At 39.9% G+C, this 17,157-nt stretch overlaps 1 protein-coding gene across 5 annotated transcripts in view; it reads right to left on the reverse strand.

The window, feature by feature from the left end:
- The window catches only part of tcf3b (transcription factor 3b), a 72,131-nt gene extending 55,190 nt beyond the window's left edge, over positions 1-16,941 (reverse strand). For 2 of the 5 annotated variants that reach the window (XM_057840311.1, XM_057840307.1), the window contains exons 1-2: positions 16,390-16,940; positions 678-774 (exon numbers count right to left, since the gene is read on the reverse strand). In XM_057840311.1, coding sequence (XP_057696294.1) covers positions 678-752 — 75 coding nt within the window. In that variant the 5' untranslated portion in view covers positions 753-774; positions 16,390-16,940. Of the gene's footprint in view, positions 1-677; positions 775-16,389 lie in introns of all 5 variants that reach the window. The other 3 variants (XM_057840310.1, XM_057840309.1, XM_057840312.1) reach the window with 3 other exon arrangements.
- Positions 16,942-17,157: the final 216 nt, after the last annotated feature.

The raw sequence follows: 17,157 nt of genomic DNA on the forward strand, positions 1-17,157 counted from the left end.
AATTTTATTTATTTATTTATTTATTTATTTATTTTTACTTTCGGTATCAGATCGGGACTCTGTGTCGGCAGATTCTCAAAATCAAGAGACTCGGATGCAAAAATATGCGGTTGGGAAATTCCTAAAAGAAACAAAGGCAAATTTCTCTTTACATAATTTTCGTAACTGCAGTTTCAATTAACACTTAGATCCTACACGCTACACGAGTGTCTGCGTTGGGCCACTTCAAAAAGGCAATAAAATAAGTGTTGCTGTGCTCTGTAGGAAACAAAGTGGCTCCAATGTGTGCATGCTGTATACCTAGTAGGAAAAAACCCTCAAATGATTTAGTTTTTAACTTATCCGCAAAAAAACAACACTCAGAACACCGATTTACAGTATCACCCAGTCCTACTGCCACTTTTTTTTTTAAACCAAACTTCAAACAATAAAAACAGATCCCACTTTGAAGACTTCTCAAGGAGAAGCGTGATAAAAAAAATAATTGTAGTGAAAACATTCATTTCAGCTATTCCATCGTAGACAAGGACATTTCCTGCAATCATGCAGATGAGTGTTACTTATCCTAACCTGCATTTGCAAGACCGATTCAAGAGTTACTCAAGTCTGTCAATCGCCTGTGTCGTGGCCCTCTCTTCCCGGTGCCACCCACCCCGACTGCACTCCCGCTCTCTTACCGCGCTGAAATCCAGAAGGTCGCTGAGTTCCTTGTCAGTTCCCACTGCAGCCATTCTTTGCTGCTGCTCGGTCATAACCTTCCGTCTCTAACAAACCCTACGAGAGAGATTTGCAGATACAGGACTTTAATAGATGATAATAAGGGCACTTGCAAGCACAAGGACAAGTGTGACAAAGTGGAGCAATAGTTGCTAGTTTAAAAAAATAAAAATATTTTTGCATAGTGCAATATTATGATGATCACATGTGACTTCCGAACCACCAATATGACATCATGCGCTTATGTAACATTTTCTTTTAGAAGAAAAATGACAGCTTCATTGCCAACATGTGGCATTCCTAATTCAAAAGACTTTCCAAACTGGGAAGGCTGACAGTGATTATGTTTCTGTGCCACTGACGGCGATAAATGTCTAATTCATTTTAGGGATGGCAGCGTCTATCGCAGTCAATAAGTATTTTAGACGTGTTTTTGTTGAATTTGTCAAACATAAAATTTCCAGGAGAAACAAGCAAATGTGGTTGCTAATGTAAAATTTTTATGTTTTTTTTTTTTAAACATACCATCACAGAAGGACATCCTAGTTGGCAAAGCGAAAAAACTATGACCGGGAAAATGAACTTAAAGGTAAAAGGAGTACATATTCAGTACATGCTCATTTGTCCTGACAGCTTAGAACAACATGGCTAACGTTACGACAACAACAACAAAATATGTTGTTGCTGTGACTTGATGAAACACCATTCTGGTTCCACTACCAAATGTCTGTCAAACCAGCGCGCTAAAACACGGCTAACTCAATTTAACAGTACAGTCTTTTTCAAACTATGAGTCGAAGTGTTTGTTTTTTTTTCTCTCTCTCTCTCTCCATAGTTTGCCCGAGAGTGTGACTTATACTCTGGAGAGACTTATGTGTGAAATTCTTAACACCTTCCACTTCCGGAGTTAAGTGATTTGGAGTGATGGTTTGGTTAACTAGTTAGCATGTTCTTTATTAGGGATGGGAATTGATACGATTTTTACGATTCCGATTCCATTATCGATATTGCTTAACGATTCGATTCTTTATCGATTCTCTTATCGATTCTAATTTCGGAAAAAAGAAGAACAAACATTTTGATTGGCATCAAGTTTGTTTAATCAGAAGTCACAACCTTACAAACTCACAACGAGGTCAAAAGAGGCCCAAAGCCTCAATGTTAACTGTGGCAATAAGTGGCAAATGCACAAGAATGTGTAACATTTTACTGAAACATTTTTCTAATAGAAATAAAAAATATTGGTATATTTTAGCATATAGGTCGTTGTTCTGCCTTTGACAATGTCCCCAAACTTTTTCCTGTGAGGGCCAAATAACTTTTCCCTTCTCTGATGAGAGGCCGGGGTCAGTTTGTAACAGAAAAAGTGTGACGATTGCAGGAGTGCGTAAATGTAAAAAAATTATTATTTTTCAGAAAGCCACAATCAAATAACCTTCTGTGGATTCTTCACGGAACAAAAGTAAATAAAATAAAAATAATAATATAATAATAATAAATAATAATAGCACTATTAATTAAATAGATAATAATCAAATAACCCTCTCTGAGTTATTCACTGAAAAAGGCCAGGAAATAAATAACACTACTGAGGGAGAAAAAAAACAAAAAAAAATTCAATAACCCTCTCTGAGTTATTCACTGAAAAAGGCCAGGAAATAAATAACACTACTGAGGGAGAAAAAAAACAAAAAAAAATTCAAAATGCTCTCTGGAATTGTTCAGGGGGCCGGACCAAATATGGAGCCGAGGGCCGTAGTTTGGGGACCCCTGTTTTTATTTACCGGTATATTGAAATGCATGCCTTTTAGTTTTTATGGTGCTTTCACGCTCAAGTGGTGGCGCCCTTGCGCTTCCTCACGCAAAGAAGAGCGCGCTCACGTGAAGAAGATCGCGCTTACACCGAAGAAGAAGAAATGCCGTATCCAAGTGAGTGAGCGAGTTAGTGAGAAAGGGAAACACTGCCACGAGCCTACGTTCTTTGTTAATGTTTGTAAAATATCTACAGAGCCAACGCCTGTATGTATCATCTTCTGTGTTGTTGCTGTGTGTTTCCACTCGCGATCGGACACTTAAATCCAGTTGTGTAGTGGTTTAAACGATGTGCTAATGCTAGCGAACGCATGCTAACTTTTTGTTATTACTGTGTTAGCAGCTAATCATCGCTGATTTACGTTGATGCAAACCTGTTTGTTATTGGGGACGAATTTGATTTGTTTCATTTCTATTTTTAGTTTCAAGTGATGGTTGAATAAAGTCAGCAAATTATACCAACGTCTTCTGCATCGTCATTTGGGAGTTTAGCTAGCTGTATAGCCAGGACTGAGCCTTAGCGTCTCGGTGAGGACAGTGCAGTCTATTCCCTCCCAATGCAGTTATTTCCATCTCGCAATGACTGCAAGTCGCTTTGTTGTAATTTTTCCTCGTGAAGTGAAGACACACTTTCGAGCGTTCGAACCTACGTGCTGTCATTGTTATGTTTACAGCGGCAATGCTCGTGCTAAACTATCGTAACCTTTCATTTTCACCCTTTTTCCTGGTGAAGTGTAGCCAAACTTTGGAGCAAGTGGTTCTTGGCGCCATGCTAGTTTGATGCGTCTGGACAACAAGACACGTCACGACGCAATTTGCGTCTTTAGGGATCGTTAAAGGGATCGTTAAGGCTTTTTCACTGCGATGTCGAGGCCTCGAAACACTCGGAACCGGTTCCGAATTGGAATTGGATTTCGATTCCCATTCCTATTCTTTATGTTATTGTGATCCGAATAATTCTTAATAGCCATGTTACATTAACATACTGGGCACGTTCTCAGTAGGGGTGGGAACCTCTTGGTACCTGATAATACAATACACAATACAAAGCTCGCGATAACGATGATCTCACGATATGGTGATATATGATCATCGATACATTGGTCAGGAAATCATTCTAGGATAATCTACAAAGCAACTAATAAACAGAAAAACAAGCTATCTTCATCCTTCTGCTGTAAGTTTATCACTAGTGGACGTCCAATCATTTGAACTAGGAGGGTGGCAGCATATGAACCCCTCGTACTTCAAACGGGCCCCTCCCACTTCTATGGTCGTCAGTGGCAGGTAATTTTGGGCCATTTCAGGTCATTACCTGTTGTTTTGCAGTCACTTCCCGTTGATTTGGGGACATTTCAAGGGTCTCTTCCTATTGTTTTTGGGTTACAGAACAGGAAGTGACCCGGGAATGAATAGGCAGTGACTCAAACACAACAGGAAGTGACCTGCAAATGCCCTAAAATGTAAATAGATTTTGCTAGCAACTTGTTGCTACCAGCTTTTTTTTTTTTTTTTTTTTAACATAGACAACCTTTTAAAACAATATCTCGATTCTTGGCATGAGCATATCGATAACCTTTTTGGATGCACAGTATCAAGATATAACCATTTCGATATTTTGTCACACGCCTAGTTCTCAGTTCATTGTTTATGCGTTAAGTAATGTTCGCTTATTCAGCCTGTTGTGGATTTTATTTTTATTTTATACTGGTTTCCAAGATGACATGTCTGTTCTTGGGGTTGGATTTTATCCAATAAATTTCCCCAAAAATGCGACTTATACAATGAGACTAATACGTCCCCCCCCCCCTCTTCATTGCGCATTTTTGGCCAGTGCAACTTATAATCTGAAAAATACGGGAATTATAAAAGGATAGTCCAAACACAGCATTTTTCCCCATAACACAGTTTAATGCTTTGTGTTTTTGTTTAGTTCTTTTTTTCACCAATTGTACTACTATATGGATTATTAAAATAATGGTTAGTTAAAGCTATGTCCATTACAATAATACCTAAATCTATCGCCTTATCGCCCGATATATCACACGTCCAATGATTTTTTTTTTTCAGGTTGCGATAAAAGACGTGTGATCAATATACTTTCACAATACCACTTTCCCTCCCTCTGTAAGGAAAGTAGCGCTTTGCTGGAAGCGGGATTCACGCACATGCACATGGTGTGGAGAATAATGGCGTATAATCAGGCATATTTTGGCATCGATCTGGTCCAAGTGACAAGAAGGTCAGAAATGCCCATATAAATATGATGCAGATCATATTTAATATTTATGGTAAATGCCTCATCAATTCCCTAAATGCCATTTCTCATGACCTTCAAATGTTTCTACAATCATTAATCTCTGTATTGCATCATGACAGGGTGTCGGTGTGAATCTACAATACTATTGCACATTTATCGCAATCGCATCTGGGGGAAAAAAATATATATCGTGACAGGCCTAGTTACAGCTCTAATTTGTAATATTGTCTACTGCATAAGGAAATGTGTTTGAAATGCCAACAAATTGAAAGCCTACCGAGTGCCCCCAGGAATCTGCCATTCTGCGATCACGAATTTTACCTGCATATTTCAATGCATTCCGCGGAAATCTAGGTGGAGAGTATTTAATTTTTATGTGTCGTTTTCATCCTGGTCGCTAGATGTTGCAATAAAATAGTGCCAGCTACTGGGCCCTGCTCGTTATGTAAGTTTTGTCCCCCCCAATTCCGTAGCCTCCCTTACGGTGGCCGGGAAAGGCAAATTGCAAACACCAAATGCTTGGCAAATTTTTTTAAATGCTGTAATACGAAAGCAAAATTACCACAACCGAAGTAAACACAACAGAAGTGGACTTACAACAGACCATAGTATAACTAGCAGCTAAAGTCATGATGAAGATGCAAGTAGAGCTTCTGTTCTACGCCTTACAACGGAAGCACTTTGCTTCAAAGAGAGCAAAATCATATCCTAAACATTGGACTGGTTATGTTTAAATAGGGAAAAAAAACTCCACTTAATTAGCTGACTGAATGTTTACATATTTTTTTGGGAAGTCAACAGTATTGTAAACCCAGTGGATAATTTCATTTACTTTTGTTTCCGTCAATTTAAAGCAACACTAGGTAACTTTTCAACCTTCATAAAAGATTTTCATAACATTTGCGGTAATATGTCAACTCACAACTATTTGGATAACACCTCTTTTATATCTTGACGGGGTCTTTATCACTTTCACGGGCACTAATTACCTTTGAGGAGGGTGGCGGGAACTCTGCCACATGAAAAAAACTACAAAAAACTTTCCCCATTCATTATAATGACGGAAGTCGATACGAACTCTTTCCCGCGAATTCTGCAAAGATGGCAGAGTAAAAAAAAAAAAAAAAAAGACAAAAAGTTTAGTCTGAGGAGGAAAAAAATGGGAGGCTACCAGTATGTACAGAATAAACATTGGTCCGGTTTTCACTCGCTGGTGTGACGCCCCCCTTCAACCGCGCCGACGAGTTCTGGAGTGGTGGGGGGGTAGCCACACGGTTGCTAACTGCCATATGATATTGTTTAGCCACAACTGGATTCATTACCGAATTACTATTCATCCTTCACACAACCGCTGACAACGGATATGTTGTTTAATCCATCTGCAGGCGACCGGGAGATTTTTTTACTGATTGATGATTTAAAGACACTGTACGGGTGTGCGCTGGTCCTCATTGGAAACGTAGCGCTGGTCCTCATGGGAAACGCAGTCTTCCTTAAGGCAAAACACTACCGCTTTTGTTCACCGGCGTCAATAAAATCGACCAAAACTGAAAAGTTACCAAGTGCTGCGTTAAATGAACAATTTCCAGGTCATGTGTATAGCTTACACACTGCCTCAAACCCAGTGTTTGATGAAATGTTTTGCACTTTTTAAGTAATGCAAATCAATCTGCCACAGAATGACAAATATTGATATCTATTCATTTATAACCACAACGTTTGCCAGTGTTATTGCAAATAACAATTTATTAATTCATTTGCTTTGTATCTGGTAATTTTAGAATTTACCGTAGTTGTATGTTTGTAGCAACTAGGAGTGCAACGGTTTGCGGTTCAAAGCCGAACCGTACGGTTCGCCCTGTACAGTTCAATACGTCTTTATGAACCGCGCCTTTTCGGTTTTGCAAACAATTTATTCCGAACGCTTGTGGAATGAATTGGTCAAGCTCTGTGTGCCTGTGTGTGACATGAAGCACAGCTGTGGAGAAATTCCCGCCCCGCCGCAAGTAAATGTCCGATCGCTGTCAAGCACCTATGTAAGCCGAGTAACGCCCTCTCTCGCTTACGAGCGAAGTGAAAGTGAAACAAGAAAGAAAACAAAAAGCTATGGCAAGCGGAGGAGTGGAGAGACCTAATTTTGAGGAAGCACTGGCTTCTTTCAAATCTGCGGTGTGGCAACATTTCGGTTTCCCCGTGGACTACAATGCGGAGGGAGAGAAAATAGGAGGGAGAGAAAATATTGGGAAATTTAAAAAATATATATATATTTGCAAGCATTGCTCAGCGCCTGTTCCCTATGCTAATGGCAACACTTATAACATGACTCCGGCACCTCAACCGGCATCACCCACAGATATCACTTTCTCAGAGCAGGACAACCCCGGAGATGACACCAGTGAAAACACATGCTGGGCTTCGTTAATTTATTTGCAACGCTTCACCCGCATTACATTGTTCCCTCGCGGACATATTTCTCCAACAACGTAATCCCCAACATTTATGAAATGGCACGCAAAGCCATCGAAGATGACTTCACTAAAGCACAGTTTCGCCGTGACCACTGATAGTTGGACGTCCCGTGCTACAGAGTGCTACCTCCTAACTGTGACGGTCCACTATAATCCAAACCTGTCAAGTTGTACGGTCTCGGCGTAATTTGTACAAGTGAGCACTGATTTTTAAATGTGTGCGGCATACGTTACGTTCAAAATCTGTACGTTTTTCGTGCATTACGTTTTTTTTCCTCCGTTCGTTAATACGTTGGTTGAATGACGCGAGAAAAGTCAGAGACACAGAGAGGGAAGAGTGTTTGTTGTGACGCTGTAGCAAACGCAATGCTAGGCTAGGTGGCTCCAATATTTCCTGACTGTAGCCGACAGCCTACAACCTACGCCTAGATATCTCATGCATATAGAACTACATGCGAAATGACAGACTCGGTAGCGTTAGTAAACAGCCGCCATTTTAGAGCAGTAAACTTCTCAGAAAGGCTCTGTTGTAGTGAACCTTCCTAGTGAACCTAAGTAACTTTTTATCTAAAATACTCCTAAATCGGCAAAATCTTGACTTGAGTCTAACTTTAAATGATTAAACAGTTTTAAAATTTTCACATGTCGAAAGTAGACAGAAGGGAACTAATGCAAAAACGGGAGCAATTTTATCAACGTTAACGGTTGATTCAGAACATTAAATCACCTCCAAACATAGCAAAGGTTACTATGTTTTTGTTTTGTTTTTAAATGAAAAAAAAAAACATGAAAGGTAACAACAGTTACTTTGCCAAGTAACTTTTTTACTACTGTGTGTAAATTTTAGTAGTCAGTCACTAAACTAGCCAAAGGGCTAAGAGGCATTTTAACAGTCGAAAATGTTTACATTTTAAGTGTTTATTTCATTTTCTTAAAAGCAACCGAACTGTGGGCCAACTGAACCGTTGCACCCCTAGTAGCAACTAGGCGTTGTTTGTAGCGGCTGTCGGCCGCGGTCAGGTATTATTGCTTTTTTTTACCCAGTTAAACATGATATCTACTCTCTGTCTGTTCCAGTGTGTCCCGAAGACCGCAATAATCAGAATTTGGCTGTTTGTGAATCGTTCTCGAATCTTCAACGACCGAATCGCGAATTATCCAAGAATCGGAAATTTCACATGCCTCTACAAAACACTACCGCTCTTGTCCACCCGCTTCGCTAAAATCGACCAAAACTGAAACCTGTTGCTTTAAATGAACAATTTCCAGGTCATGTGTATAGCTGTTTAAATCTTTCCTTCATTTAACACCTCTGCATCAAACCCAGTGTTTGATTAAATGTTTTGCACTTTTTAAGTAATGCAAATCAATCTGATCAAAAATGACAAATATGGATATTTATTCACTTATAACTAGGGCTGTCCCAAACGACTAATTTTCTCCCGATTAGTCAGCCGACTATTTTTACGATTAGTCGACTAATCTAATAATTAATTATTATTATTATTTATTTATTTTTTTTTCTCAACTAATTTAGCAATGAAATTTTTGTTGACGCTTATCAATTCACAAAAAACATATTGGAACACTCAAATCTTTTATTAAAGTACAAATAAACACGTAAATAACAATAATAAATCACAAATAAACAATGAGTTCAAATGCTGATAGAATTAACTAGTGTAGCATCCCGATTGAAAAGATGGTCTCTTAAACTGATGGTTTACAACTTTTATTCCATCCTTGATGTAAACACAACGTAAGAGCTACGGTGCACACAAATAAAGCAACGCAATTAGAAATTAACAAAAACTTTTCACCTTTTTCCTTTTAAACCTTATTTATATATCAATGAATTGCCTATATGAATTGCCTTTACCTTAATTTATTACCTTATCATTGACAATCTCTCCCTTGAGTGCAATCACTATATACTGTATATATTTATGACCTTTTAACCTTATATAATTTTGTATACCATAAAATAAATCATAACATGAAATAAACCTTTCAATTAGCATCAAGAACAATACTAATAGCACTTATAGGCCCATTGTCAATGAAACATTATGATTTAGTAAGGCGACAGCACCCTCTGGTGTACAAAAATGAAGAAGAAAAAAAAAAATTACAAACTGCATGAAGGCGCTTGATTATTCACGGCCGACGTGCAGCCAAGCTTGGCACTGAAGAGACAGGACAGAAGAGTGTACTCTCCTTTGTTTCTTTGAAATAAGTCAATGTTTTGGACACTCTGGTGCGCTTTTTTTTGGCTTTGTGCCGCTTTCCCCGCTTGCAAACAGAGCATCCGACATTCTAACTTTCCACGCATATATTTTTTTAACCCTTCATTAACCGTCGACGGGATGTTGTGCTCGTCGACGGATTTACGTCATCGATGACGTCGACTATGTCGACTAGTCGGGACAGCTCTACTTATAACCACAATGTTTCCCAGTATTATTGCAAATAACATGATTCTTATTTGCTTTCTAACTGGTAACTTTAGTTTTTAATGCCAGTGGAAAAAACAACTTTCAAACTGCGGAATCAAGAATTTCTCTCCGACATTAAAAGATTACGAAGTACATGAAAGGTCTAGTTTCAAATCTCAATTCAGTATAGGGCTGTAGCTATTGAATGTTTTTACAATTTATTTTTTAGAAATAAGAACATCTTTAGAATCAAATACTTTACTCATGATGCCATTAATGGATCAAGCATATTGATAAAAAAATATTGGCATGGTTTATGCTTTCAAAAGAGAGGACAAGCCTATCGACAAATGAAAAGGACCTCACCTTTTTTTTTTTTTACCTACAATTATCTGTGTCTATTTCTGATCAACACAGTTTCTGTCCATAACCACATGTGGAGAAATAACTATGTTCTAAAAAACATAATAAACCAGCCAACGATGTTTACATTGCTTTGTGTTGTGCTGTTGTGGCATACCAGATTTTACATTTTAGTAGAAACATTATTATTATCAGCACTCAAACTTTGAATACTGCCGGTCTTTTCTCTTTCCTCCTGGCTCGTAACCATCAAGCCTACTTATTTTAATACAGAGTTGAGCTGTATTCGCAGAAATAATAGTCCATGCGGAAAAATGATGCCAGCAAAACTGCGAGGGGCAATGATTTCGCTTTAATTTGTCATTTTATCGTCTTACTCAAGTGTAAAACTAGAAATTGCCTTTTGTCCTAAACAATTTTTTTAATATACAGTGCACATCAGCTCAACAGCACAGCTGTACCTCCATCACGGCTAAATGAAAGGCAATGTGATACATTTACAATTAGAAACATAATTGGAACCGTTGTTAGCCCCAAGAAATAGAGGTGAAAGCCAGAGCTAATGACTATATGCAAACACGTCATTCCCAAATTAGCATACGTCAACGCTGAGGAGAAGCTTGTCAAACAACAGCAGACTTTCCTCGCGTGAGCCTGTGGCGGAGTTCTGATGCCTGGACGTGATTGAGCCAGGCTGGTAGGAATCGGCAAAGAAGAGGGGGTCACACGGAAGTGTTTGGATACAAACAGGTGGTGTGCTTTTACAGCCTCTTTTGATTAACTTTTTCTTAAACAACAAAAGCAAATCCATATAGGATCGGGAATAGGAAGGGATATCGTAGACCTTCATCAAACGTGGAATCAAACAAGTGTGGCCCACTCACCCAGTCGGAACTCATTTAACCTTGAGACACGGACAGGAAGTGACCACACGCAAGGCAGCCACGCACACACAAACACATCCGAGTCTACGTCTCATTGCCTGTCCCAACTTTTCGGGCTTCTCAAATGTTACCCAAGCACTGCACGACATTGACTCAGGCACATGGAAGCAGGAGGGGCGAAGGGGGCTTTAACAAAATGGCATCTTGGCCAACGTGTGGATCAATATTTGAAGCAAGCAGCTTAGGGGGTCTTTGTCAGGCCCCCATTCAAGGCAAAGAAGCCACAAAGAAGCAGTCAACACAAAAAAACATTAAGGCATTGGTGGGTAATCTAAGGTTTGCGGGCTAAAAACAGCCCACTGGCACTGAAAAGTAAACTTTGGGACTCTTTGCTGTATGTTTCAGCGCCACTGACAGCAATGGAAGCCCGAGCTATTTTGACTAGGAGAAGCTTGCAGCGATTCGTTGCTCCCAGTCTAAATGGATTGCACATCCAGCGCAGTCAATGGCACTGAAACATGAGCATTCACAGCAAGTTCTCCCAGTTTAAAGTGCAAGACAAAACCTTGATCAAGTGCATCCCAGTGGAAAGAATCCTGTTGAATAGTCTTCTTACACTAGATAGGTAATAGTGGAGAAAATATCAATAAAAGCCAATATTTTTCAAATGTAGATTAAATACTTTGTCAGACGTTAAAAAATTCCAGTACTATTTTAGCCAATCACATAAAAGTATCTCTGATTGTCCCACCTAGCTGTCATGCATTGGCTACCATATGCGGTATTAGGAAAAACAAGCTTTAATGGATCCAGAAAGAGAAGGAAGGACTGTTTTAGCGGTTACAAGTTGAGTGACTTTCCTCACAATAATTCTTGACTGAGTTAAGAACAGTTTGCTTTATAACAAACTGTATTAACGTGGTCATGATTCGTGTTGTTAAGAACAAAGTATAATTATTTTTATGTAGTCAATTAACTACATCTCTGACGTTAATTCCCTTTTTAAAATCAGTCGGAAATTGAGCAATTTATGGCAACTTCAAAGTTCACATGCCATTAACTGTGTTATATCAAAAAATACTCAAAGCAAAATGTCCGACAACTGACGACGCGCGTCCACATTGGCTCATAGTGCGCATCAGAAATCTAGTTTTATACATATGAAATCTATGTCAAAGCGAGCTTTGTCTGAGTCTTAGACGGAAAAATGAGAAAGACCACAACATATTGAAAAGGTACAGAAACTACAGGAACTGTGTATATGTTTTCTTAGCTACTTTTTACCCGTTCATGTGCACTAACACACAGTGTTGTGTTGTTAGTCACATAATTTGTCAGCGGTGCATTTTTTTTTGAGTTTACACATTATTTTCACTTATGGTCATAGGACTACAAAATGTGCGGTTTCCATACATAAACACTTAGTGCAATGGTATTTCACATGAATGTTATTGATCGTAGGTTAGTGGTTCTTAACCTTGCTAACTTTACTGAACCCTACAATTCTCACATGTGGATTAACCAAACCCTTAGGAATGGAGATAATACAGCATTTTTTCCCCAAATTCAAAACCAATATATCGAAGCTAGCAAGCTAATACCGTAATTTTTGGACTATAAGCCGCTACTTTTTCCCCTCCGCTTTGAACCCTGCGGCTTATAGTCCAGTGCTGGTTTTGCAGGCCGATAAGGTGTAGTAGGGTTGTTAAAAGTATTGAGGAATTGTATTGATACTGAAATGTTGTATTGGGATACGATATTTGATTACTCAGTTACCTGTTGGTTTTTGACCTATCACGGGTTACGAGAATTTTGTTGTCATGGCATAAATTTGATTCCGCACGACTCTTTATAGTAATGGAGGATATTTTTGCATTTTACTTGTTAACTTTGGCTGCTGTTTACGTCCAATTCATTTGAAGTGTAAGGGCTGCTAGTGAATGAACATTCACACACTGCCACCCTTCCACTTTAAATGGAATGGACGTCTAGTAGTCATAAACTCTTTTAAAGAGTTAATTTTTCATGAGCCACAGGGCTGGATAGCTAACAATGTCCAACTGCACTGAACGATTTCCTAAAAAATTTTTTTTTTTTTTTAATTACGTGGTATCGAAAATGGTATTGAGTATTTTTTGGAGTATAGATATCAAGTTCATAATATTATAGTGTCGCGACAACAGTAGTCTTTAGGTGTGACTGTCCCTGTGGCTTATTATCCAGTGTGACAAATAGTTTTGTCAAATTTGGTAGGTGCGGCTTATAGTCCGGTGCAGTTTGTCCATGGACAAATGCCATTTTTGTGTCAAATTCTGGGGTGCGGCTTATAGCCCGAAAATTACAGTAATTTATAGAAGTGGGAATCTTGGGGCACCTAACGATTCGATTATGATTCAGAGACTACAATTCGATTATAAATTGATTATTGCCCCCGCTTTTAACGTTTCGTACATTAGTTCCAAAATTATTCAAAAATCCTCTCAGGCTAAACCAAACTGCTATTTCAGTATCAAGTTAACAGTTCAAAACAGTAAATAAAATACTCAAGTCCCCATTCTGTAACAGCAGCTTTAAACTACATTCAATTAATCTAATGTTGTGACTCAACTGTTAAAGTTGTTAAAATTGCTCCCCTTATTCCATAATTGCCCTTCTGTCTACATTCAACATGTGAAAGTTTTAAAACGGTTTCATCATTTAAAAATAGATTCAAGTCAAGATTTTGCCAATTTAGGAGTATTTTAAGATAAAAAGTTCATTAGGTTCGCTACAACAGAGCCTTCCAGAGAAGTCTACTGCTTTAATATGGCAGCTGTTTACTAATGCCGGCTCCTCTGTCATCTAGTTCTCTATATATGAGATATCTACCGTAGCATTATGTGGCCGGTATGTTTGTAGCAACTAATCGTTGTCTGTAGCGGCTGTCGGCCGCAGTCAGGTATAATTGTTTTTTTATCTAGCAGTTATGATTTGAACACGGCATTTACTCTCGGTCCGTTCCTCATTGCGTCCTGAAGACAGCGCTGACTGTGTTTTAGTTCCGCTTTACCTAGTGCAGTACTTCTCAAATAGTGGGGCGCGCGATATGCCAGGGGTGGCGCGTGTGACCTCGGGGAACATGCTTTTTTTTTTTTTGTTTGTTTGTTTTTTTGCCGTACTAGAAAAAAGTGTACTTGCACGTCCACTCAGTGGGTGGCAGTGGCGCTCTCATTTTCAAAGTGCGCGCAGTATTTTTGAAGTAAGCAAGAGTGCACGGAAGAGACTCATGAATGAAGGGCTGAAGAGCTGTGCGCCGTTTTCGAAAGCCGTCTCATGCAACGACCCACTGTCTTCTCCGGTTCTCACGTGTCCGCCCGAAAAGTGCCATTTTCGGCTTGGGATCGTCACGACAACCGCCCTCACCTACGGTTCTCCCTCGGCCGCCGAAAATGCGCTTTTTTCGGGCCGTTTGGCTTTTGGCTTTGACATTTAATACAGTGGTAGACGAGGAAAGACCACTGTTTACTGTGTCTAAAAATGAGTATAGCGGACAGCTGAAAGCCAAATCAATTAAGACGCCACTTAAAGACATTAGACCCCAATCTCATTGATAAGCTACTTGGTTGTTTTTCAGCGAAAACGTGCCGAATATTGCCAACAATCGTCCCGCTTTGTCAGTGTTATATCAGTAAACCAGTGAGCACTGTTAGCATGCTCAGTGCAATATACCCCACATCATTGCAAACTGGAGGTGATACTGGGAGCAGCGAAAATAAAAACTGTCCTTCTGTCCAAAGACAGTCTTTTTTTTTCTTCCTTCTATTCAGTTTTGTTTTTTCGGTCAATTTTTTTTGGCATATTGTCCTCATGAGTTAATGTTTCTAATCAATTTGAATTTGTTATTATTTAGTGATTTTATTTTTCAGTATCAAATGGTCAAAAATGTACCTTGAGTGTATTTTTACAGTTTGGATGTGACTTTTTTATTTAATTCAGGCAAATTGATGCGTGTTAAGTCTTTTCTGTTACAAACAAAACAATGTTAATAAAGTTATACTTTATAAGTTGATCTGTTATTTTCTCTAATAGAAAAAAGATACAATGTGAGGCAGAGGCGTACTTATAATAGTAATTGACAAATGATACTATTTACAGTGGCGGCAGAGTTTGGGGGGGCGCGAAACATTTACGTCTTCCTTGGGGGGGGGGGGGCGTAACAGAAAATAATTGAGAAGCACTGACCTAGTGTAATCAAATAATCGGAATTTGGATGTTTGTGAATCGTTCTCAAATCTTCCACTGCCGAATCGCAAATAATCCAAGAATCGGGAATTTTGCACGCCTCTAGTAATTTAGCAAATTTCCGTTCAATTTTTTTTTACCATTTCAATTCATTTTGACAGCATGTATTATAAACCTGTAAAACCTGAGACCTTGCTGCCCATTAGTCTGTTGTATTCCTGCAAGTGCAAGTCAACCTTCCACTGAGCAAACCATCCTCCCATGAGATCAAGGACTGGAAGTTAAAAGAAATTGGGACCAAACCAGTCTAAGCATGGTGTAAAAAGCCACTTTGCCGAGATTTAATCAGTGTACGAAACAGAGGAGTTTCTTTTCCTTCGCCGAACTTCTTAGACTTACTCACAGAACACCTGGGGTTCAATCGAACCCAGGTTAAGAACCACTGTGCAATGTGTTGACTAAGACTTTAAATCAATTGGACGTGTATCGTTGTCAAAGGCAGGCAATGAGTTAAGACAACTGACATCCTTCATCCAGAATGTAGGTTACATCCACAACTAATCCATTCAGCATGCATTATCAACACAAACTACTGAGGAGGGAACCCCCAAATAAATTGGAGGTCCATTTGAATAGCGAAGCAAACTTTACACATTCTCCTTCCTTCGCTCATATTGGGGTTCAAATCGCATTATGAGGGAGGAGGGGGCTGTTGGGAGGCAGTGGGGGTGGGAGCGAGAGGAATTTCCTGCCAAATGTGCAATAAAATGAAAAGTCTCGCTGGTGGGCCACTCGCTCCCATGGAGGAATGTTTAAAAGGCGACCAAAAGGGAAGCTCATGGAAAGTTTGGATGTCTTACAAATTGGGGGACATCACAGAGTAGGCCCCGAAACGTAAAGTTCAACTAAATAGCTTCGCCGAGACTATACATTGTGTTTTCTCACATGCTAACTAGCATACACACGGCGGTACAGGCAAAAATGAGAATATTTAGACGTAATCTATTAAAGAATAATATTAACGTCTGAAGAATAAGAGCTGCTTTATGCTAGCGCGTGAAGGCAGACAAGAAATATATATCATCCCCTCGCTTTAAGATCACGTACCCGAAAAAGTTTTTAGAAAAACACAAGGCGCCCTAATACGCGGGTGTCAATGGGGGGAATGCCGTCGAATTCGTGCAACTTTTCGGGGTGAAAGGTGACGGGAAAGAAGGTGTTTTTTTTACCTCTCCTCCGCGGGTGTCGGCTATCCAAGAGCGGCGAAGAAAAAGCGGAGAGCGGCGAGGGGGGGAAACATAAAAGTTGAGGAGAATTTCGAGCTCAGCGCACCAGACGCATTGAAGCGCCGTGGAACGTCTTTCTCCCCCTCTTTGTCCCGGGAAGCTCGCTCTTCAAGTGCCCGCCTCCACGTGTTTGCTCCAGTGTATCGAGTCTGTGTGCAAACAAATCTATTCTACTCGCTTAACCTCGCGTCGTCCTCCTTTCTTCCCTGTTACAAGTGAGGAGATGATTTCATTCTTCTCGTAGACATCTTCACCTCCTCCGTCCACATTGTCAGACGCAACAACGTATCCCTCCGCGCGCAGAGTGAGGCCCTCAACGCCAGCGGTGTCCGATTTCAAACGCCTTTCGAAGACGGTCTTAATTCACCCGCAATGAGTGAAAATTGTGGAGGTCTTCGCTGCCGTAAAGCGACGTATTTTTGGATACGTGTCCCTAAATGCTGTCTGCTACGACTACGGTCTTCACAACGCGATATTACTACGCGCACTACGTCTCGCAGCGGAAGGGTATCGCAAGAAAGTTACCTGCGATTTACACAGCAGCAGCTTCGACGAGATGACACGATAAATGCTAAGGCGCTTCGCCAATGGGAAGACGCGTACAGTTGATTGACAGCTCGTTTGGCCACTGGACGGTTGAAAACACGGCTTGGGCCCGCCTTTTTCTTGACGCTAACTTTCGCTGCGTGTGCGTGTGCACAGGGAGGCGGG

Source organism: Corythoichthys intestinalis, chromosome 7 (assembly GCF_030265065.1).
Source record: "Corythoichthys intestinalis isolate RoL2023-P3 chromosome 7, ASM3026506v1, whole genome shotgun sequence".
NCBI lineage: Eukaryota > Metazoa > Chordata > Actinopteri > Syngnathiformes > Syngnathidae > Corythoichthys > Corythoichthys intestinalis.